Here is a 22,904-nt window from a genome sequence, read left to right on the forward strand (position 1 = left end):
GAAGAACGGATAAGTGACCTGGAAGATAATATAGTGGAAATAACTACTGCAGAGCAGAATAAAGAAAAAAGAATGAAAAGAACTGAGGACAGTCTCAGAGACCTCTGGGACAACAATAAACACACCAACATTCGAATTATAGGGGTTTCAGAAGAAGAAGAGAAAAAGAAAGGGACTGAGAAAATATCTGAAGGATTATAGTTGAAAACTTCCCTAATATGGGAAAGGAAATACTTAATCAAGTCCAGGAAGCACAGAGAGTCCCATACAGGATAAATCCAAGGAGAAATACCCCAAGACACATATTAATCAAACTTTCAAAAATTAAATACAAAGAAAACATATTAAAAGCAGCAAGGGAAAAACAACAAATAACACATAAGGGAATCCCCATAAGGTTAACAGCTGATCTTTCAGCAGAAACTCTGCAAGCCAGAAGGGACTGGCAGGACATACTGAAAGTGATGAAGGAGAAAAACCTGCAGCCAAGACTACTCTACCCAGCAAGGATCTCATTCAGATTTGATGGAGAAATTAAAACCTTTACAGACAAGCAAAAGCTGAGAGAGTTCAGCACTACCAAAACAGCTTTACAACAACTGCTAAAGGAACTTCTCTAGGCAAGCAACACAAGAGAAGGAAAAGACCTACAATAACGAACCCAAAACAATTAAGAAAATGGGAATAGGAACATACATATCGATAATTACCTTAAATGTAAATGCACTAAATGCTCCCACCAAAAGGCACAGATTGGCTGAATGGATACAAAAACAAGACCCATATATATGCTGCCTACAAGAGACCCACTTCAGACCTAGAGACAAATACAGACTGAAAGTAAGGGGATGGAAAAAGATATTTCATGCAAATGTAAACCAAAAGAAAGCTGGAGTAACAATTCTCATATCAGACAAAATAGACTTTAAAATAAAGACTACTAGCAGAGACAAAGAAGGACACTACATAAAGATCAAGAGATCAATCCAAGAAGAAGATATAAAAATTGTAAATATTTATGCATCACATAGGAAAACCTCAGTGCATAAGGCAAATACTAACAGCCATAAAAGGGGAAATCGACAGTAACACATTCATAGTAGGGGACGCTAACACCCCACTTTCACCAATGGACAGATCATCCAAAATGAAAATAAATAAGGAAACACAAGCTTTAAATGATGCATTACACAAGATGGACTTAATTGATATTATAGGACATTCCATCCAAATACAACAGAATACACATTTTCTCAAGTGCTCATGGAACATTCTCCAGGATAGATCATATCTTGGGTCACAAATCAAGCCTTGGTAAATTTAAGAAAATTGAAATTGTATAAAGTATCTTTTCTGACCAAAACACTATGAGACTAGATATCAATTACAGTAAAATATCTGTAAAAAAATACAAACACATGGAGGCTAAACAATACACTACTTAATAATGAAGTGATCACTGAAGAAATCTAAAAGGAAATTTAAAAATACCTAGAAACAAATGACAATGGAGACACAACAACCCAAAATCTATGGGATGCAGCAGAGCAGTTCTAAGAGGGAAGTTTATAGCAATACAATCCTACCTTAAGAAATAGGAAACACCTCGAATAAACAACCTAACCTTGCACCTAAAGCAATTAGAGAAAGAAGAACAAAAAAACCCCAAAGTTAGCAGAGGAAAGAAATCATAAAAAATCAGATCAGAAATAAATGAAAAAGAAATGAAGGAAACGATAGCAAAGATCAATAAAACTAAAAGCTGGTTCTTTGAGAAGATAAGCAAAATAGATAAACCACTAGCCAGACTCATCAGGAAAAAAAGGGAGAAGACTCAAATCAATAGAATTAGAAATGAAAAAGGAGAAGTAACAACTGACACTGCAGAAATAAAAAAGATCATGAGAAATTACTACAAGCAACTCTATGCCAATAAAATGGACAACCTGGAAGAAATGGACACATTCTTAGAAATGCACCACCTGCCAAGACTGAATCAGGAAGAAATAGAAAATTTGAACAGACCAATCACAAGCACCGAAATTGAAACTGTGATTAAAAATCTTTCAACAAACAAAAGCCCAGGACCAGATGGCTTCACAGGCAAATTCTATCAAACATTTAGAGAAGAGCTAACACCTATCCTTCTCAAACTCTTCCAAAATATAGCAGAGGGGGGAACAGTCCCAAACTCATTCTACGAGGCCACCATCACCCTGATACCAAAACCAGACAAGGATGTCACAAAGAAAGAAAACTACAGGCCAATATCACTGATGAACATAGATGCAAAAATCCTCAAAAAAGTACTAGCAAACAGAATCCAACAGCACATTAAAAGGATCATACACCATGATCAAGTGGGGTTTATTCCAGGAATGAAAGGATTCTTCAATATACGCAAATCAATCAACGTGATACACCATTTTTACAACCTGAAGGAGAAAAACCGTATGATCATCTCAATAGATGCAGAGAAAGCTTTTGACAAAATTCAGCACCCATTTATGATAAAAAACCCTGCAGAAAGTAGGCACAGAGGGAACTTTCCTCAACATAATGAAGGCCATATATGACAAACCCACAGCCAACATCGTCCTCAATGGTGAAAAACTGAAAGCATTTCCACTAAGATCAGGAACAAGACAAGGCTGCCCATTCTCACCACTCTTATTCAACATAGTTTTGGAAGTTTTAGCCACAGCAATCAGAGAAGAAAAGGAAATAAAAGGAATCCAAATCGGAAAAGAAGAAGTAAAGCTGTCACTGTTTGCAGATGATGTGATACTATACATAGAGAATCCTAAAGATGCTACCAGAAAACTACTAGAGCTAATCAATGAATTTGGTAAAGTAGCAGGATATAAAATTAATGCACAGAAGTATCTGGCATTCCTATACACCAATGATGAAAAATCTGAAAGTGAAATCAAGAAAACACTCCCATTTACCATTGCAACAAAAAGAATAAAATATCTAGGAATAAACCTACCTAAGGAGACAAAAGACCTGTATGCAGAAAATTATAAGACACTGATGAAAGAAATTAAAGATGATACAAATAGATGGAGAGATATACCATGTTCTTGGATTGGAAGAATCAACATTGTGAAATGACTCTACTACCCAAAGCAATCTACAGATTCAATGCAATCCTTATCAAACTACCACCGGTATTTTGTATAGAACTAGAACAAAAACTTTCACAATTTGTATGGAAACACAAAAGACCCCAAATAGCCAAAGCAATCTTGAGAACGAAAAAAGGAGCTGGAGGAATCAGGCTCCCTGACTTCATACTATACTACAAAGCTACAGTATTCAAGACAGTATGGTACTGGCACAAAAACAGAAAGATAGATCAATGGAACAGGATAGAAAGCCCAGAGATAAACCCACACACATATAGTCACCTTATTTTTGATAAAGGAGGCAGGAATGTACAGTGGAGAAAGGACAGCCTCTTCAATAAGTGGTGCTGGGAAAACTGGACAGGTATATGTGAAAGCATGAGATTAGATCACTCCCTAACACCATACACAAAAATAAGCTCAAAATGGATTAAAGACCTAAATGTAAGGCCAGAAACTATGAAACTCTTAGAGGAAAACATAGGCAGAACACTCTATGACATAAATCACAGCAAGATCCTTTTTGACCCACCTCCTAGAGAAATGGAAATAAAAACAAAAATTTAAAAATAGGACCTAATGAAACTTCAAAGCTTTTGCACAGCAAAAGAAACCATAAAAAAGACCAAAAGACAACCCTCAGAATGGGGGAAAATATTTGCAAATGAAGCAACTGACAAAGGATTAATCTCCAAAATTTACAAGCAGCTCATGCAGCTCAATAACAAAAAAACATACAACCCAATCCAAAAATGGGCAGAAGACCTAAATGGACATTTCTCCAAAGATATACAGACTGCCAACAAATACATGAAGGAATGCTCAACATCATTAATCATTAGAGAAATGCAAATAAAAACTACAATGAGATATCATCTCACACCAGTCAGAATGGCCATCATCAAAAAATCTAGAAACAATAAATGCTGGAGAGGATGTGGAGAAAAGGGAACACTCTTGAACTGTTGCGGGGAATGTAAATTGATACAGCCACTGTGGAGAACAGTATGGAGGTTCCTTAAAAAACTACAAATAGAACTACCATATGACCCAGCAATCCCACTACTGGGCATATACCCTGAGAAAAGCATAATTCAAAAAGAGTCATGCACCAAAATATTCATTGCAGCTCTATTTACAATAGCCCGGAGATGGAAACAACCTAAGTGTCCATCATCGGATGTATGGATAAAGAAGATGTGGCACATATATACAATGGAATATTACTCAGCCATAAAAAGAAACAAAATTGAGCTATTTGTAATGATGTGGATAGACCTAGAGTCTGTCATACAGAGTGAAGTAAGTCAGAAAGAGAAAGACAAATACCGTATGCTAACACATATATATGGAATTTAAGAAAAAAATGTCATGAAGAACCTAGGGGTAAGACAGGAATAAAGACACAGACCTACTAGAGAATGGACTTGAGGATATGGGGAGGGGGAAGGGTAAGCTGTGACAAAGCGAGAGAGAGGCATGGACATATATACACTACCAAACGTAAGGTAGATAGCTAGTGGGAAGCAGCCGCATAGCATAGGGAGATCAGCTCGGTGCTTTGTGACCACCTGGAGGGGTGGGATAAGGAGGGTGGGAGGGAGGGGGATGCAAGAGGAAAGAGATATGGGAACATATTTATATGTATAACTGATTCACTTTGTTATAAAGCAGAAACTAACACACCATTTTAAAGCAATTATACTCCAATAAAGATGTAAAAAAATAATAAGAATAAGAAAAAAAAAGCTCAGCTATTAAAAAAAAAGCTTTTGTGCATCAAAGGACATGATCAGGAAAATGAAAAGACAATCACAGCATAGGAGAAAATCCTTGCAAATCATATATCTGGTAAGGAACTAATATCAAGAATATATAAAGAACTAAATCTCAACAAAAAGCTAAAAAAATTTTAATGGGCAAAGGAATAGAAGACTCATTTTCCAAAAGAAAGTGTACAAATGGTCGATAAGCTCAAGAAAAAATTATGAACATCATTAGTTATTAGAGAAATGCAAATCAAAACCACTATGAGATACCACTTCACACCTCCTAGGATGGTAATAATAATAATAAGTAACAAGTGTTGGTAAGGATATGGTGAAATTGGAATCGTAATACATTGCTGGTGAGAATGTAAAATGGTACAGCTATGTGGAAAACAATTTGACAGTGTCTCAAAAAGTTAAATACAGAATTATCACATGACTTGGCAATTTCATTCTAGGTACTATACATACCCAAAATAATTGAAAGCAAACAAAAACTTCTACACAAATGTTCATAGCAGCATTATTCACAAGAGCCAAAAGTTAAAAACAATCCAAATGTCCATCAGCTGATGATGAATTAGCACCATGTGGTATTATGGCAGTATATTATTCAGCCATAAAAAGTGACATATTAATATATAATACAACATGGATGAACCTTGAAAACATGTCAGAGAAAGAAAATAGACACAAAAGGTAACATATTGCATGATTCTGTTTACATGAAATAGCCAGAATAGGTAAATCCATAGCAACAGAAAGCAGAGTGGTAACCAGGGACTGGGAGGAGAGGAAAAGGAAATGACTGGTTAATGGATCCGTGGTTTCCTTTTGGGGTGATGAAAATGTTTTAGAACTAAATAGAGGTGATAGTTGCACAACACTGTGAATGTACTAAATGCTGCTGAATTATACACTTTAAAATGCATAAAATGTTGCCAGAGAGGAGAGAGGTGGGGGGGATGAGAGAAATCAGTGAGGGAGATTAAGAGGTACAAGCTTCCAGTCACAAAATAAAAGAGTCACAGGTATGAAATGTACAGTGTTGGGAATAGTCAATAATTATGTAATAGCTTCGTATGGTGACAGATGGCAACTAGAGTATTGTGGTGATCATTTTGAAATGTATAGAAATATCAAATCACTATGTTGTGCATGAGGGACTAACAAATAAAATTTTTATTTTTCAATTATACTTCAAAAACAAACAAACAAATTCTTAGAAAAAGAGATCAGATTTGTGGTTACCAGAAGTGGAAGGTGGGAGGAAGAGATATTGGATAAAGGCACTCAAAAGGTACAAACTTCCAGTTATACAATAAATAAGTAATATAATGTACAATATGATCAATAGAATTATCACTGCTGTATGTTATATATGAAAGTTAGAGTAAATTCTAAGATTTCTTATCACAGGAAAAAGAATTTTTTTTCTTTGTCTTTAATTTTGTTTCCACATGAGATGATGGATGTTCACTAAACTTATTTAGATAATCATTTCATTAGGTAAGTGAAGTCATTATGCTGTACACTGTAAATTTATACTGGGCTGTACATCAATTATTCCTTAATAAAACTGGAAAAGGAAGGGAGGGAGGGAGGTAGGAGGGAAGGAAGGAAGGAAGGAAGGTTAATTCTATGTTATATGAATTTTACTCCAATAAAAATTTAAGATACATAGATGATAGGTAGGTAGATAGAGGAACAGATGTCAGGTTTCAAGATCCAAACGAAATAGAAAACCAAGATAATTTCTTGGATAATTGTACAAATGTCTATCATATTAGCTAACTATGTGTCAGTTACAGTGCTTAGGAGGTTTCCTTACTATGGCCCTTCAATAATGTGGTCTTTTTTTTTTTTTTTTTTTTTTAAGGCTGCGTTGGGTCTTCATTGCTGCGTGCAGGCTTTCTCTAGTTGCGGTAAATGGGGGCTACTCTTCATTGAGGTGTGCCGGCTTCTCACTGCGGTGCCTTCTATCGTTGTGGAGCACGGGCTCTAGGCACACAGGTTTCAGTAGTTGTGGCTCGTGGGCTCTAGCGCGCAGGCTCAGTAGTTGTGGCACAGGGGCTTAGTTGCTCCGTGGCATGTAGGATCATCCCGGACCAGGGCTCCAACCCGTGTCTCCTGCATTGGCAGGTGGATTCTTAACCACTGTGCCACCAGGGAAGTCCCCAATAATGTGCTATTATCCCAAGTTAATGTATTGTTATCCTCTTTAACCAGATGAGAAAATTAGGTGGTTTAGTGATTTGCTCCTGATCATACATCTAATAAATGAAATCTTACAGGGGAAAAAAAAAGGATTTAGTTTATAATATTGAGTGGAACCATTTCTGTTTGAAATTTCAAGTAATGTGAATAAATCGGGGAAAGCTAAGATTTGTGCCTTAATCACATGTTCCTGTTTCCCATTTTAAAGGATTCCCTTTAGTTGGAAGGAGAACTGCCATTTGTACCACTTGGTAGATGTACTGCCATGTGTCAGGCACTTTAACCACACTCATACACATAAACTTCACAGTAATTCTCATTCTCACAACAACCCCAGGAAGAAGGTATCATTATCCCCATATTACAGAGGGTAAAACTGGAACTCAGAGACTTCAGTAACTTCCCCAACATTTCAAAATGGCCAAATGACTAAGACAGGGTTCCAAACCATGACCGTCTGGCTGCAAAACTCTGTGTGTTCTTTCTTCTACCCCACACTCTCTTTCATCATTTAGCCTTTCGTGGAGCAGTATGAAGGACAGTGGCCTGGACAACAGGGTCCATGTGAGTCACCTCAGCAGTTCTGATACGGTTTGAACAATCAGTACTGAGATGGTAGTTGGTCCCATGAAGACATGGTACTGTCTTACCCTTAAAACACAGATTAGAGACTGGCAGACCCTGGTCCACATCTGCATCACAGACATTCTTTGCCTGGCCTGCACATTTTTTAAAATAATTTGAATTAGTTTTCAACATTTAAAAAATTAGGGAACTTCACACAAAAGTCTGCAGTCTCAGCTTATTTCTAAAAATAGAAATATTTCTATTTTTTTTTCCAAAGCATGAGCCACAACATGTGCTCTCCATCGATTTATCATTCAGGTTGGTAGTTGCCTGACCAAGAGGAGCAATCCAGAGGTCTTTATTTTTACTCTGGTGCTATGCATTTTATTTATTAACCAATGTCACATTCATAAAGTTTTCCAAAATATCATGAGTTGAAATTAGCAAGGTACTGTGTAATAACTCCTTCCTGCCCTCCTCTACATCCCAGGAGACAGAATCCCTTTGTTGTCTCTATTTTAGAGATAAGAAAACTAAGTAACGCACGAGCCTGCCCTTCCATCTCCAAACAGTTACAAAAGTATTTGCGTCATTGCTGCTGTGTCTCACCCGCCAAGGGCTGGGGATTCTGCATTAGGACATGGTAACGTTCTAAAGGAATGAGGAGTTAACACCACTGGCAAAAGATAGATCAGTCATCAGATTAGAGATCTGAACCTACAGCATCCAGAAACTCCAGGAGAAAAATGCCACCCAGCTAGTTTGCCTGCTGTTTGGACATATCCGTGTTTTGCAATACCCCTTTATATACTGTTACGAAAGCTCACTGTGGAGACCACAGTGACCAGAGCCCAGGTCTCTGAAGGCCCTGTAAGAAAGCGAGACTTGCTGGCTCCTCTGTGCTCACTGTTTGGAAATGACAAGAAGGAAACTGACAAGTTTCCTACAAGAAGTCATGTAGTCAATTCTCAGTTCAGGGGGCCCAGCCATTTTAGCTAGGGTGCCAGGACCATGAGAATCTGCCTCTCATGTCCTCCTCTCTCATCAATTCAGGGAGGATGACAGAGAAATTCTGGGTCAAGAAAGGGCCTTTTAGGAAGGTTGAGTTTAATGCACAATGGACTAGCTCTCCAGTTCCCACCTATCAGTGTCACCTATCTTCCTTCAATGCCGTCCACACCACCCATCTACCCGATTGGGGAGTGATTTGCTCCAGCTCCCAGAGGGAAGACTTAGCAGTTGTGGGCTAAATGGTGCCCTCTAAAAGGGCATGTTGAAACCCTAACCCCAGATACCTGTGAATGTGACCTCATTTGGAAACAAGTTATTTGTAGATGTCATCCAGATGAGATGAGGTCATATTGGATCAGAACTGGCCCTGCATCTAATGATGGGTGTCCTTACAAGAAGTCCATATGAAGACACAGGCACACAGAGACACACAGGTGTGACTATGGAGGCAGAGATTGGAGTCATGCTGCCAAGTCAAGGATTGCTGGCAACTGACTAGGAGGGTAGCATGGGACAAATTCTCCCTTTGGGCCCCCATGACAGAATCAACCTGCTGCCACCTTGATTCTTAGTTCCATCTCCCAGAACAGTGAAGCATAAATTTCCATTGTTTTAAGTCTTCCTGCTTGTGGGAATTTGTGACTGCCGCCCTAGGACACTAATACAGGAAGGAGCTAAGCCTGAAATAAGCAGAAGAGTATCAACTGTCCTAAAGCTCAAGCCTGGACACACTGGTGACTCTCAACCATCTTTCAAACCCCAACTCAAGTTTACCTTCTTCTGGAAGCTTTCTCAACACTCTTCCTATGGAATTAACAATATCTCCTCAAGGCATGAGGTATTTTCAGGTTGGAATATTTCATTCAAGCAACAGTCTCATGAGACATCATTTCTATTTTTTATTTGAGGAAACTTAAGCTCACAGAATAGCTAGTCTATGGTCATGTGATTAATATGGTAGATCCAGAATTCAGACCCAGGTCTGCTTGACCTGGAAGCTCACAGACTTCTCCCTCCATGCCATAGTCACAACCCTTTTTTGGAGCTTCCAAAATGATATCTCTCAGTCATCATCAATTTTACCAAAGCATTTACTGTTTTACACCAGGAAAAGAGAAACTTTGAGCACGCCTCTACTGCTAATCTCACTGGGATCCTCATAGCCTAATATACTGAACGCTAAATATTTGACTGAAGGCCACTGTGAAACCTGTGAACAGAGTTAACAGATGTGACTATACTGAAAGCCATAGAAACGTTTGGAAAGTCACTTCAGGCTAAACCCAAGTAAATTAGGAAAGTTGAAAATTAAGGCCAGATAATGCCACAACCCATTAAATCTTCCTTTAAATGTAAAAGTTAGTCACTATTCTTTCATCTGCTGTCCTAATTTCCTTCCTAATATAAAATTCCAAGAAAAAAAAGGTCTGAAAAAGAATTTTTTTCTTGCTGTATCTTGTACGTCACTCCTGAACATCTGTTTTAGACTAGTTTAAGCTTCATTAGTATCACATTTAAAATGTAAATAATTATCTTCTCTAATAGGCATCCAGCCAGGGCCCATTACCTATATGTTAGTTCAACTTTCCTAGTGTTTTCTTTCTTATTTTCCAGTCACTTATTTCAACACTATAAGCCTAAGCAAGTGTTTGATCTACCATATCAGACCTCAGACCACTGCTGCTTAGTTGGGTCTTTTTGTCATTTTCAAATGAACTTTTATCATTCTTAAAGGTAAGACAAGGCTGGGTTTTAGTTTGGGCTTAGAGATCTGGGGATCATGGGAGTTGCTGGTGCAATTAGTGGAGCTGGGAGGTACAGCTGAAGCAATTGTCCAACATCTTGAGAAGCAAAGGCAGCAGGTGTGTCTTCCTCATTTCCTGATTCTCTCTGAGCCATGGCTCTGACCACGAAGGGTGGGAATTTGAGAATGACAAAGCGAGCTTTCTAAAGTGAGCTTTAGAAATATTGTCCCACACACAGACTCAGAAAACACGATTCATGGAATAAATGGACCCAAGGGATTTTTTTTTCTTTTTTAAATTGCATCATGGTTAGGTTTTTGAGAAAATATATTTGGCTGTAATGTGGTTTAGGAAAGAGACCATTTTTAATAGGTTGGGAGGAGAATCCCCTCCAGGTTTGTCTACTACCTAATTATTTATAGATGAGTTATTTTAAAAATGGCCACTGTGAGCATTTGCCTCATTCAGTTCACCATACTTATGGTTCCAAGAATCTAGGTGTACCTTTTCTCTAATCTGTCTATATATTGTTTAAGCGCTAGTATTGTGCTTAATATTAACCATGTATGGAGAAGTAGTGAGAGAAAAAAATATGGTGAAAAGGAAATCACAATGTAATAGTATTAGCTTGAGATAGAGTTTGGGGCATAAACATTCATAGCAACAAAACATGGAAGCATAATAAATTCACCTAAGTCCCTGAAACATTTTTGTTTCAGAGGAATCTAACAGGGAGGGGGCGGGGGAGGAGATGTACTATGGCTAAAGCTTCATTTCCTGCCAGTGTGTGTGTTTGCATTGGTATGAAATGTTCATTTTCCTTTAAGTCCCAAACGTTACTTAGTCTGGCTGCCAGGTAAAGAAAGATACTAGTCTAGACATAATGATGGCTGGAAAATTTTTTAAATAATCTCAGATTTATGCCCCAAGACTTTAACCTCATATCGCTTCCTTAGAAAAGCTCCTGGGGAAATGTGAAAAGATTATTTATCTGCCAAAAGGGACAAAATTAAGCCAACTAGTTCTCAGTTGTGACACCCCACAGCTTCCTCCCTCAGATATTTAATTAATCATTAATTATTAATGGAACTCAAATTAGTTTCATTAATTCTGCTCTTACCTTTATTATTCCTTTCTTCAACTCTCTTTGGGTTTCCCCTTTTTACTTTTTTTTTTATATAAGTTTATTTTTTAGTTATTCTTGGCTGCGTTGGGTCTTTGTTGCTGCGCGAGGCTTTTTCTAGTTGCGGCACGCGGGCTTCTCATTGCAGTGGCTTCTCTTATTGCAGAGCTCGGGCTCTAGGTGCGTGGGCTTCAGTAGTTGTGGCTCATGGGCTCTAGAGCGCAGGCTCAGTACTTGTGGCGCACGGGCTTAGTTGCTCCGCGGCATGTGGGATCTTCCCGGATCAGGGTTCAAATCCGTGTCCCCTATATTGGCAGGCAGTTTCTTAACCACTGCACCACCGGGGAAGCCCTCCCCTTTTTTCTTACTTTCTAACTTCTTTATTTGAATATTTAGCTCTTTAAGAAACTTGATTTAGTAAATATATGTAGAATCTTCAACACAGCAAAGACAGAATATACTTTCTTTTCAGATACATGGAACATTTACTACCACTGACATTGGGCTATGTCCCAAAGGAAGTCCCAACACATTTCAAAGAGAACACATACAAAGCAATTGAATTGAAAATAAATAATAAAAAGAAAAAATATTTTTGGAAACTGAAAAGTGCACTCCTAAATAACTCATAAATTAAAAAGGAAAGCACATAGAAAATGCAACATTCAAAATTGCCCAAGAGAATAAAGACACAGACCTACTAGAGAATGGACTTGAGGATATTGGGAGGGGGAAGGGTAAGCTGTGACAAATGAGAGAGTGGCATGAACACATATACACTACCAAACGTAAAATAGATAGCTAGTGGGAAGCAGCTGCATAGCACAGGGAGATCAGCTCTGTGGTTTGTGACCACCTAGAAGGGTGGGATAGGGAGGGTGGGAGGGAGGGAGACGCAATAGGGAAGAGATATGGGAACATATGTATATGTATAACTGATTCACTTTGTTATAAAGCAGAAACTAACACACCATTGTAAAGCAATTATACTCCAATAAAGATGTTAAAAAAAAAACAAGTTGCCCAAGAGTGAAAGCTACCACACACCAAATCTCACGGGAGGTAGCTACAGTAGTGTATAGAAGAAATTCTATAGCCTTAGATGTATTTATTTAAAAACAAGAAAAACTGAAAATAAGTGAACATTCAACTCAAAAAACTAGAAGGGCAGAAGCAGAATACAGCAGAATACATGACATTAAAGAAAAAATTGAAAATAAGGAGAAATTAACAAATCCATAACTATAAGATAAAATTTTAACAGACCTCTATCAGAAAGTGAAAGATCAAATGGATGAAAAGCAATTAGGAGTAGAGAATATGTAAACATATAACTAAAAAGAGTTCGAAGAACCTGGTTTTATCCCCACATCAAGAGGAACCCTTCAATTTCCTTTTAGCTCCCCTGGAGCCAAAGAACCAACTGCCATGTCTACCCTAGACCTGGAGCCCTCAGGCCTGCAGCCCAGCTCTACTCTGGCTCTGCATTTCTATTCTGTGTCTGGACCACAGGTGGCTTGCCCTATTTTTGTTTGTGTTGTTTAATTGCAACTACGTACTTTTTAGTCTCTTACTTTCATTTACTTTTCTTTTCTTTTGATTTCTTTTTTATTTTATAGGTATTTTTGATAGTTTATGTGTCACTGTTACATGTTTGAAGCAGAGGAGATACACTGAAGCATAAACTCACTGTGTCATCTTGACCGGAAGTTATCACTTTTAAATTTTTTTAAATTTATTTTTAGTTTTGAATTGGCAATACACGTACATAGCAAAACATTCCAATCAAGAGATATAGAATACATAATCATGTTTTACATGCCATTCTATTTCGCTTCCCAGCAGATGATAAATAATCTCACAGAACAACTTCTGTATACCAACTGGTTAAATTCACCGATTATCAATTTTATCACATGATAAGGTATTTGTTATTTTTCTATACCATTTTTTCCTTCAAAATAAGCCCTGGGCTTCCCTGGTGGCGCAGTGGTTGAGAATCTGCCTGCCAATACAGGGGACACGGGTTCGAGCCCTGGTCTGGGAAGATCCCACATGCTGCAGAGCAATTAGGCCCGTGAGCCACAACTACTGAGCCTGCACGTCTGGAGCCTGTGCTCCGAAACAAGAGAGGCCGTGACAGTAAGAGGCCCGCGCACTGCGATGAAGAGTGGCCCCCGCTAGCCACAACTAGAAAAAGCCCTCGCACAGAAACGAAGACCCAACACAGACAAAAATAAATAAATCAATTAAATTAAATAAAAATAAGCCCTGAATCTAGTCCTCTCTTTACTAGCCTCTGTTCCAACAGCCTTTCTAGTCCCCCATAAGCTTAAATATCACATCTTTCCTAGCCATGATGCTTTGACCATGATGTTTCTCTTCCTCTTGCCTACCAGTGCTTTCTTACCACTCCTCGCTGAAATGCAAATCCTTGGAATAACCTCCTCATCCCAAATCGCTGCACTTTAGTGACTAAAAATCTCTAAGAAATCTTCCCTGATTAAACCACATTCACCTTTCATCCCAGACTTTCTTTACATCTATATATGTATGTTGGATTATGATTTATCAGTCTCTATAAAGTATATGTTCACTGATTGGAATACATGTTTTCAACACTCCAACGTCAGGGAGTCAACAGTAAAATGGAAAGTGCCTGGGATTTGGAGTCAGACAGACCCACATTTAGGTGCTAGCTCCATTACTGTGTGATCCTGGGAAAGTAACTTGGTCTCTCTGAGTCTTCTTTGTCAGTAAATTGGGGATGATAATACCTAACGTCCAAGTCATCATGAGGACAAAATGAAACAATGTGCGTGTAAAAGTCACATACGGTGGCCGGCACATAATTTTTTCTCAGTACATAATAATTTCCTCCCTTTCCTGCCTTCCATATGTTTCTAGAGCTTATTACCCATTAGGCTTTAAGCTGCTTTAGCATCAGAAATTGCTTCCAGCTAAAATCACTGGCTCAGAGTTCCTACAAAATGGATACTCAGGTGTGTGATGAAAATGTACACACCCAACCTCCTTCCCTGCTGCTCTATCACTGCTCCCACCAGAGCCACCAGGCCACTCAAAGAAACATCACCTCTCAAAGGTCCACATTCTCACTACCAGCAGCACATCAGAAGGAAGTCTCTGGGTTCTAGAGCAAAACACCCACCAATCAAAGACAGAAGGTTATCAGTGGAGATACCAGGTACATTAATTGGAGGCCCAACTCACCTGCCAGAACCAGCTTCCCTGAAGTAGGAAAAAGCTTATCCGCAGAAGTTCCACAGTTATATTGGTCAGTATGAACAGCTCCAAGAAGGCAATCAGGCCTGTCAAAAAGATGACCAAGACCAGAAGCTTGTGCACAAACATGTCCAGCATCTCCCGACCATGAGTGTGATTGTAGAAGACAAAACCTGATACAGGGAGAAAAAATAGTTTGTCTTTTTCAATGAAATTACCTACTGTTTCTCTCTCTCTCTCTCTTTCTCTCTCTCTCTCTCTCTCTCTCTCTCTCTCTCGACACAAAACTTTACAAACACACACATTTCTCTGTCCAAAATATCAGGTGCCCACTGCTTCCCACAATAATGGAAACCTCTACCATTTTTGGAGTCACCGCTACCTCTTTAGGATGGAATCTTTGAAATCTCCTTTTCCCTTCCCCAACCTTTATTCTCTCCTCCAATATGTTATGACATTTTCAACCAACTATATTTCAAAGCACCTCTTATGCAAAAGGATGAATAATAAGCATGATGAGGGTAGGGCAGCAGGAGTTAGGGTGAATAGGCAGAGGAATGAGACAAAGCCTCGCCTTAAGGAATTCAGTCCACTGGAGGCAGCAGATATACACACAAATCATAAAAGTGCACTTTGATGGGTACGACAAGATTCTCTGGAAGCTTCCAAGAAGTAGTAGCTAGCTACATTTTTTAATCCCATGGACAGATTCCAGCTTCAGCTTCATTCTTTTCATTTGGATGAGGAGGAAAGGATGTTCATTCAAAATATGGTAACATCCTGAGATAATGAGAATCATGCTTAGTTGTTGGTGCCCAACTTTTATCTAGCTCTTGTTTTCAAAGAGCGTTTGGCAAAAGCTCTTACCTTTAGACGTGGGAGGCAAGGTGGACGTTAGGAAATGACTGCCTCCTGATAACTGGGGGCTTTTTCAGTTCTATGATCAATCTATCCTTTACATATGAAATAAATGAAAACAAATCATTAAATACTTGTTTTCAGTGTTTCCTTATACAGTAACAGGGAGGCCAACTGAACAAAAAAATGTTAGGACCTCATTTTTCTGTGACTGAATTTTTTGGACCCTGCTTATCATGTAATGGTGGAGTTTTACTATATCAATATTAAAAAGGCTAGTTTGTAGGTATGGAAGCTACTCTGCTGTGAGTGGTCTCTTCGTTTGAGGATATATATGCTTCACTACTCTGAGCTCAGTTTCACATGTTAAAGATGGAAATAATGATAATCTCCAGGATAAACCAGAGATAAATAACCATGGTAGGTGGTTCTTTAAGACAGATGTGAAATATGAATAAAACACATTGAATGATTGCGCTTGTCCAGCTATACTAAATGAGTCAGTAGGGAAGGAAAAACTTGGGCATACTGTCTAGGACATCTCAATAGCTCACCATGGCCCAAACAGATGGCCCTGTGGGTCAAGGCTGCACCAGGACACTAAAGGAGTATTATTGTAAAGGGCTAGACAAATGTCCAATAATAGTGAAAGGTATATGAAAATACCCATACTTACCCTCCACAAATAAGGCATTTGCTAACATTAACTTGGTAAAGGAGGCAGGAAGTGACCTGATGGTGGAACATAAGATGTTTGTCACACCCAGCAGCCCAAAGAAGAAGTACATGGTAAAATGATGCCAGCCCAGGAGTTGGACCCACTGGCCCTCTTTGTAGTCATATAAGGTCAGGTGTGGTCCTCCAGGAATAAACTGTTCTCCAAGCATGCCTACGGAGGGACATAGCACACTTTAAGCAATCTTTCCATAACTTTATTGAGAAAGCAGGAAGATGCAGAAGGATCAGCCTACTGCTTAGTCCAATATAGTGTCCTTTTATGACATTGATTCATCTTTCGGGGCTGTTCCCTAACAGCTGAGCACTGGTTCTTTAGGCTGGTTTTAGAGCTTCAAATACTGGTTTGGATAATCACTTTTAGTCAAAGATGGCCAATTTAGTCAAACAGCTATTTCAGATCTTCAAAGCTAATGATCTTAGTTCCACTGAGTTCCCCGATCAGTTCCACTGACGGTCTTAGTTCCTATTTTAATTTAATGACTAGATAAATCCTGAGTAATTTTGGATTTAGATTTGTGAGATTAGTTCTATGGCATCTGATTATTTCCTTCTTATACACTATGTCTTTGGGTAGGGAGTTGTGCTTGGTTCAGGATTAAAATGCTAAGAGTTCAGCTTCTCCCCAGTTAAGGATAACCGAGAAAGCACAGACAGATACAGCATAGAGTCTAGTCAGTTACACATTTAAGCTTTCTTGAAGATGCTGCTTTATTTATTAATCTATAGAATTTGGCAACGAAATCCCTCTCTTTAAAACTTTAAAAACACAGAACATTTTTACAGAATCATGGAGCCAATGGAAAGGCCTTACAATCATCTGGCCCAACCTCCCTCTCTAATTTAGTAATCACACAAAGAGGATGAGCGCAGGAGATAAGTTTTCTTCAGCCTGACCGTCTGGACAGCCTATCGGCAATGATTTATTATTGAAGCCTTCCCATAATCATTTGATTATTTTGGTGTCATTTTGAAAAATGGTTTCTGATAGAGTTTACTCTTTCAGGCATCAGAATAATTGATACAAAATTATTTTAAAGGCTCCAACTAATTCTATAAAGGAAATTCACCTTGAATGGGCAGGCAAGTTAACAGCTATGACTAACTCATTAAGGAATAGCCCTTTGTATAAACATGAAGTATCACCTTCTAGTAAATTATATCAGATAGAAATTACAATTAGAATATGTATTTCAGTATTTTTGAATAAAAATTTTATTTTAGCAATTTCTTGTTTTGATATTGAATCTTCTCTTTGCATGTGAAAATACCCCAAAAAGCAGACAGAACACAGAAAAGGGTCACTCACCAGTTAAAGCCATTCCAGCTATTATGATTCCCTCCAAAATTTCTACTCGATGGAATAATACTTTGGAATCAAGGTAGGAAGTCCGCTTGTGCTTTTTGAAGGCATATTTCAGAATGCACTTTGTTGTCCACCAAATCCCCAAGATAAAGAAGAAGGTTCCAGGGAGAGCATGGCCTTTGAAATCCCCCATGACTATTAAAATAAGAACATATAGAAGATGAAGACATTTCATTTCCAGAATTTGGCCAAAACATCGCTTATTCCTGTAAAGTACGCTATCTTCTGATGATGATGGATACACCTCTGAGTCAGAGGATCCAGTATTACTGTCAACAGTGGTAGATCCATTAAATATCAACAATACCAAAAAGAGGAAAAATCCACATTTGTTGAACACTTACCTTGTTCTAGGCACTGTGTCAAGTGTTCTACATGTGATCTCTAATCTAATTTTCACAACATACCCATGAATGAGGGGCTAAGTCACATTTTCAATTGGGATTCAGGTTTAGAGAAGTGAAATGACTTACCTAAATCTCACAACTATTTTTGAAAAGTTTCATTGTTTTTAACAGGGAGCTCAAAAGATATATTAAAAATGATAGTGTGTACTCAACCAACACTTACACTTTAAGCATATTTGAAAGAAAGTAACAGGAAAGTTTTACCTTTATGCTTAAAACTTGAAATGATATGAAATTGCCTACAAAAAATTTTAAGCAGGTAATTTCAAAGTATCAAGCATCAAGTGTGTGGAAGAGACCATTAGGGCTCATCAAGTATCTGTGTACTCTTCCACGCACTTTTCCCAGCCCCTTCTCCATTTGAGTCAGAACCACGTTTCTAGTTCTGGCCAATGGACTGTGGCATTTGTCACTTCCAGGCTGAGTCAGTTAAGAGACTGTATGGCTCCTTTAACTCTCTTTTCCCATGCTTTGGCAACCCTGGCATGGCATATCGGCAACATAGGAGACAGTCAACCAGCCTGCATCAGATTTTTGCAAGAAGCAACCCTTTATTGTGTTAAGTCATTAAAATGTTGAGGTTTAACAGCTTAACCCAGCCTATCCAGAGGGATACCAAGCCAAATCAATTTGTAAATTCTGTTTACACTATTGCTACATGATCGAGCAATAAAAAACAGAAATATCCTCCTTCTTTTTTGGTCAGTGCTATAGAAAACCAGTTTTGAATTATATGAGTTTTGAATTATGTGAGCAGCCCTTTCTTCAAACATATTGTACCATCTACAGAATAACGAAAAGAGAGTTCAGAATCATCCCTGTGGATCAGAGTAGGCCAGCTGCAGGAGAACTCATGAAAGGGGATTTCAGGGTTCCCCCGGCCCAGAAGAGTTCTTTATCTCCTTGGGTGGGTACTGGACCTCTCAGTTCGGGGCAGATCCCTCTGAGTTACTTCCACATCCCTCTGACACAACTGTGAAGTTTCAAGGGGGAACTATGAAGCTGACTCCAACACTAAGTCTGTTAAATCTCCAATTGAGACCCCAGATGGACATTTCAGCACACCCCTGAATCATGCCTACCATCAAGAGACTCTGATTCAATGTGTCACACAGTGCTAAGAGCAGCTTCTTATCCTAACTCTGACTCTGTTAGACGTATGGTTTGGACTATGTCCCTTAAGCTCTCTGAGCCTTGGCTCTTAATTAATAAAGAAAGAGGTGGCCTAGATGACACCTGGAGTTCCTTCCTGCTCTAACAGATTCTGTGATTCATTATCCTAACCACCATCTTTATCACAGTGTTACTGAGTCCTCTTACTTGTCTTGGCTTAGACAACCACGTGAAATTGAAAAATGCTTCTACATGGGATTGAAAAGTACATCTCGACTGTAAATTTTTTGAACTTTTCTGGAAAAGAATTTGATATGTTCTAAGGAACCTTAAAAATTTTGCATTCCTTGGTACAGGAAATCCACTTCCAGGACTTTATCCTAAAGGTCTAACCAGAAATACAGGCACCAAATTAGAAACAATATATATGTCTAAAATTAGGAGATAGGGGATATATTTAGTAAAAATCAAAAATAAAAAGAATAGGATTTTTTAAAAACTGAGGAGAGGGGACTTTGGATTCAGGTTGACTAGATCTGAATCCCAACTTTACCATTTACCAGCTACATGACTTTGGGAAAGTTATTTAACCTCTCATGCCTTAGTTTCCTCTTCTGTAAAATGAGACAAATTTAAAATTAAAATGAGTTATTCCAAAGCAAATAACCCACAGTATTATTAAACAAGCTCATGCTATCCTCAACCCATCTCAAACTATGAAAGTAAAACAAGAGTAAAACCAGATGAGCAATTCTACTTGGATACCAATTGCAGAAAAGAAAGAAGCACCTATACAATTCACTTAGCAATCATTTGTGTACTGCCTATAACATTTCTCCTGCTGTTGTCTTAGAGTGTTACTAGAATCTTCAGGGGTTATTTAACTCCTTGACTGCAATTAAAGAATAAGCTCCTTGGGCTTCCCTGATGGTGCAGTGGTTGAGACTCCGCCTGCCGATGCAGGGGACATGGGTTCGTGCCCCGGTCCAGGAGGATCCCACATGCCGCGGAGTGGCTGGGCCCGTGAGCCATGGCCTCTGAGCCCTGCACGTCCGGAGCCTGTGCTCCGCAATGGGAGAGGCCACAACAGTGAGAGCCCGCGTACCGCAAAAAAAAAAAAAAAAAAGAATAAGCTCCTTGAAAGCAGGAACCATAAATCTATTCTTCTATTTCCCCACTGGACCTACATAGTGTCTTATACACTGTGAAGTTCTAACTTAACAAAAGTAACTAAGCCCTTCTTATAATACAAGATCACATATTTATACAACACCTCCATTGAACTAATCATCTACCCATCCATTACCAGAAAATAATTTTTCCTCCAGTTACCACCATTCACCCACTTGCCCAAACCCAAAATGTGAGAGTCATCCTAAAGTCCACCTATGTCCCTGAAAACTAATTGGTTATTGATACTTACTGCCTCTGCTTCCTTAGGTCAACCCTCTCCTGCCCCAAACTTGGCTGACTTCCCCTAGCCTCTTCAGTTTTATCTGCTTGGGGAAATCCTCCCTGATGGCCCAGATAGGAGAGGACCGCTCTTATACCTTCTCAAAGCACCCAGTTCTTACTTCAATGAATTCTTTGTGTGATTAGTTACTGAAAGTCTGCCTTCTCCATTAGCCTGTGAAATTTCACTATATTGTGAAAGCCTGTGAAGCAGGTACTTGAGGTTTCTCAGAGGTTAGGAGCCTGGTCCTGTTTTTGTTTGTTTGTTTGTTTTTTAAGGCTTCTGGTATAGGAAAAAAAGGAAGAAAATTCCAAAACAGAGTTACCAAAACTGTGGTTGCTTTTAAATGTTTACTTTTACCTAATAAGTACTTTGAACACACACGTGAAACATACTACCTATCTTGGAGATAACATGAAAATTTCTGAATTGTGCAGCTCTAGGCCAAATCCACCTCTATGACCAGTTAACAGGTTCCTGCTGCCCCAAAGGCTGAATGGACCAATATATCTCAGCACAGCCCATTGGGATGTGATACGGAGGCAATGGGGAATAGTTGAAAGATTTTGAGATGAGCAGAGTGAGATAAGAAATGACTCCTCGGGCTTCCCTGGTGGCGCGGTGGTTAAGAATCTGCCTGCCAGTGCAGGGGACACGGGTTTGAGCCCTGGTCTGGGAGGATGCCACATGCCACGGAGCAGCTAAGCCCATGCACCACAACTGCTGAGCCTGCGCTCTAGAGCCCGTGCTCTGCAACAAGAGAAGCCACTGCAATGAGAGGCCCATGCACTGCAACAAATAAAAGTAAATAAATTTAAAAAAAAAAGAAATGATTCCTTGTTCTTACATCAGTTATAGAATTTCTGTATCTTTAGCCTTTTAATCTGAAACACTCTGATGCTTCCAATCTTTCTCTGTTTAAAAGACCCAAACAAAATGAAGTCAAAGCAGCTTGTTGTATTTGCCTGGCTAAAGGACTAAGCAGACCCAGTTGCTCCTGGCAACAAAATGGCATTCATTTGATTTCACTTCCACTGTGGAGAGGAAAAAATCACTCAAATCCTCAAACAACACTTCACTCAACTTCTAGAAAACCACTCTCTGTATATCTGTCTTTTGTTACCTGTTTTTCTATTGCCTACAGGTACAACTCACTGCTTATGAAAACATAGTAGTCCAGAGTTTAATTAGATCTCAATCAAAAAAGCAGACACATTGCCCTTGGAAGGAGAACACAGGGCTTTCCTCTTCCACAAAGCAGAACATACCTGCCAGAAAGCTAGCAGAAACCCCAGGGAAAATCACCAGGATAGCAAACCAAAAGGTCCTTCCTCAACATCCTCCCTGCTTAATCGCACCATTTGTAATCTCGTGGGGAAAGAGGTTCAGGCAGGCCTAAAATGGTGGGCTTCAAGATTCAATCACTGGCTTCCAGCTGCCATTCATCCTAAAAATGTTTATTCCTCCCCATCTGAAAAAAACCCTCTGCTCCTAATGACACCAACCATCACCCTCTGGGCTAAGACAAGAAGCAACCCCTAAAACCCTCATTGGCTCCTTTTTTCTGACCACTGCCATACACACACACTCACTCACCACCCGAAAATATTTTTAAACTCTAGCACTTGGGGATAATATTGGGCAAATCTCAAGATCTAAATCAGGCGTTAGGTGTTAATTCCCATTAACCAAAGTCACTTAAACCAAAAACCAGACCTGTGTACAGAAAGAGGAGAGAACTCAAAATAGCCCAGAGAAAGAAATCCTACAATTTACTTGTTGGAATCTCAACAAAATATCTAACTTCAATATAAAATGAATACCATGGAGAAAAACTTAAACTAAAAATTCATCTTGAGCCAGCACCAAAATAAAGTATCCCTAAATCTTAATTAGTGACTCATATTTCAAGACATTTATATATTCCAATACACTAAACCAATTAGAGCCATTTCTTGAGCTCACTTTACCGTTTGCCTTAATTCTAAAAGCAAAGTGTATACAAGCATATATAGCTTTAAACTTTTTTGATTCTCCATCATTCCATACCAGTTCTTTCTCTCCAAAATTTCAACTGTTTTGAAAGACTATTCTTAGTTAAATTATCCTTACCGTCACACTTTCCTCAGTGTCAAGTCAAATGCAATTCTCTTCTCCCAGAAGAGA

The 22,904-nt window shown here is 38.9% G+C and overlaps 1 protein-coding gene across 6 annotated transcripts in view; it reads right to left on the bottom strand.

Annotated features, from left to right (window-relative positions):
* Window positions 1-22,904, bottom strand: part of TMEM45A (transmembrane protein 45A) — a 119,999-nt gene that overhangs the window by 37,333 nt on the left and 59,762 nt on the right. For all 6 annotated transcript variants that reach the window (XR_010943759.1, XM_067739096.1, XM_067739097.1 and 3 more), the window contains 3 exons: window positions 17,709-17,900; window positions 16,341-16,553; window positions 14,795-14,979 (listed from right to left, as the gene is read on the bottom strand). Coding sequence is in view for 5 of the 6 variants with exons in the window: in XM_067739096.1 (XP_067595197.1) it covers window positions 14,795-14,979; window positions 16,341-16,553; window positions 17,709-17,898 (588 nt within the window). In the remaining variant the exon portion in view is untranslated. The remainder of the gene's footprint in view (window positions 1-14,794; window positions 14,980-16,340; window positions 16,554-17,708; window positions 17,901-22,904) is intronic.

The sequence above is a fragment of the Pseudorca crassidens genome, chromosome 5 (genome assembly GCF_039906515.1).
Source record: "Pseudorca crassidens isolate mPseCra1 chromosome 5, mPseCra1.hap1, whole genome shotgun sequence".
NCBI lineage: Eukaryota > Metazoa > Chordata > Mammalia > Artiodactyla > Delphinidae > Pseudorca > Pseudorca crassidens.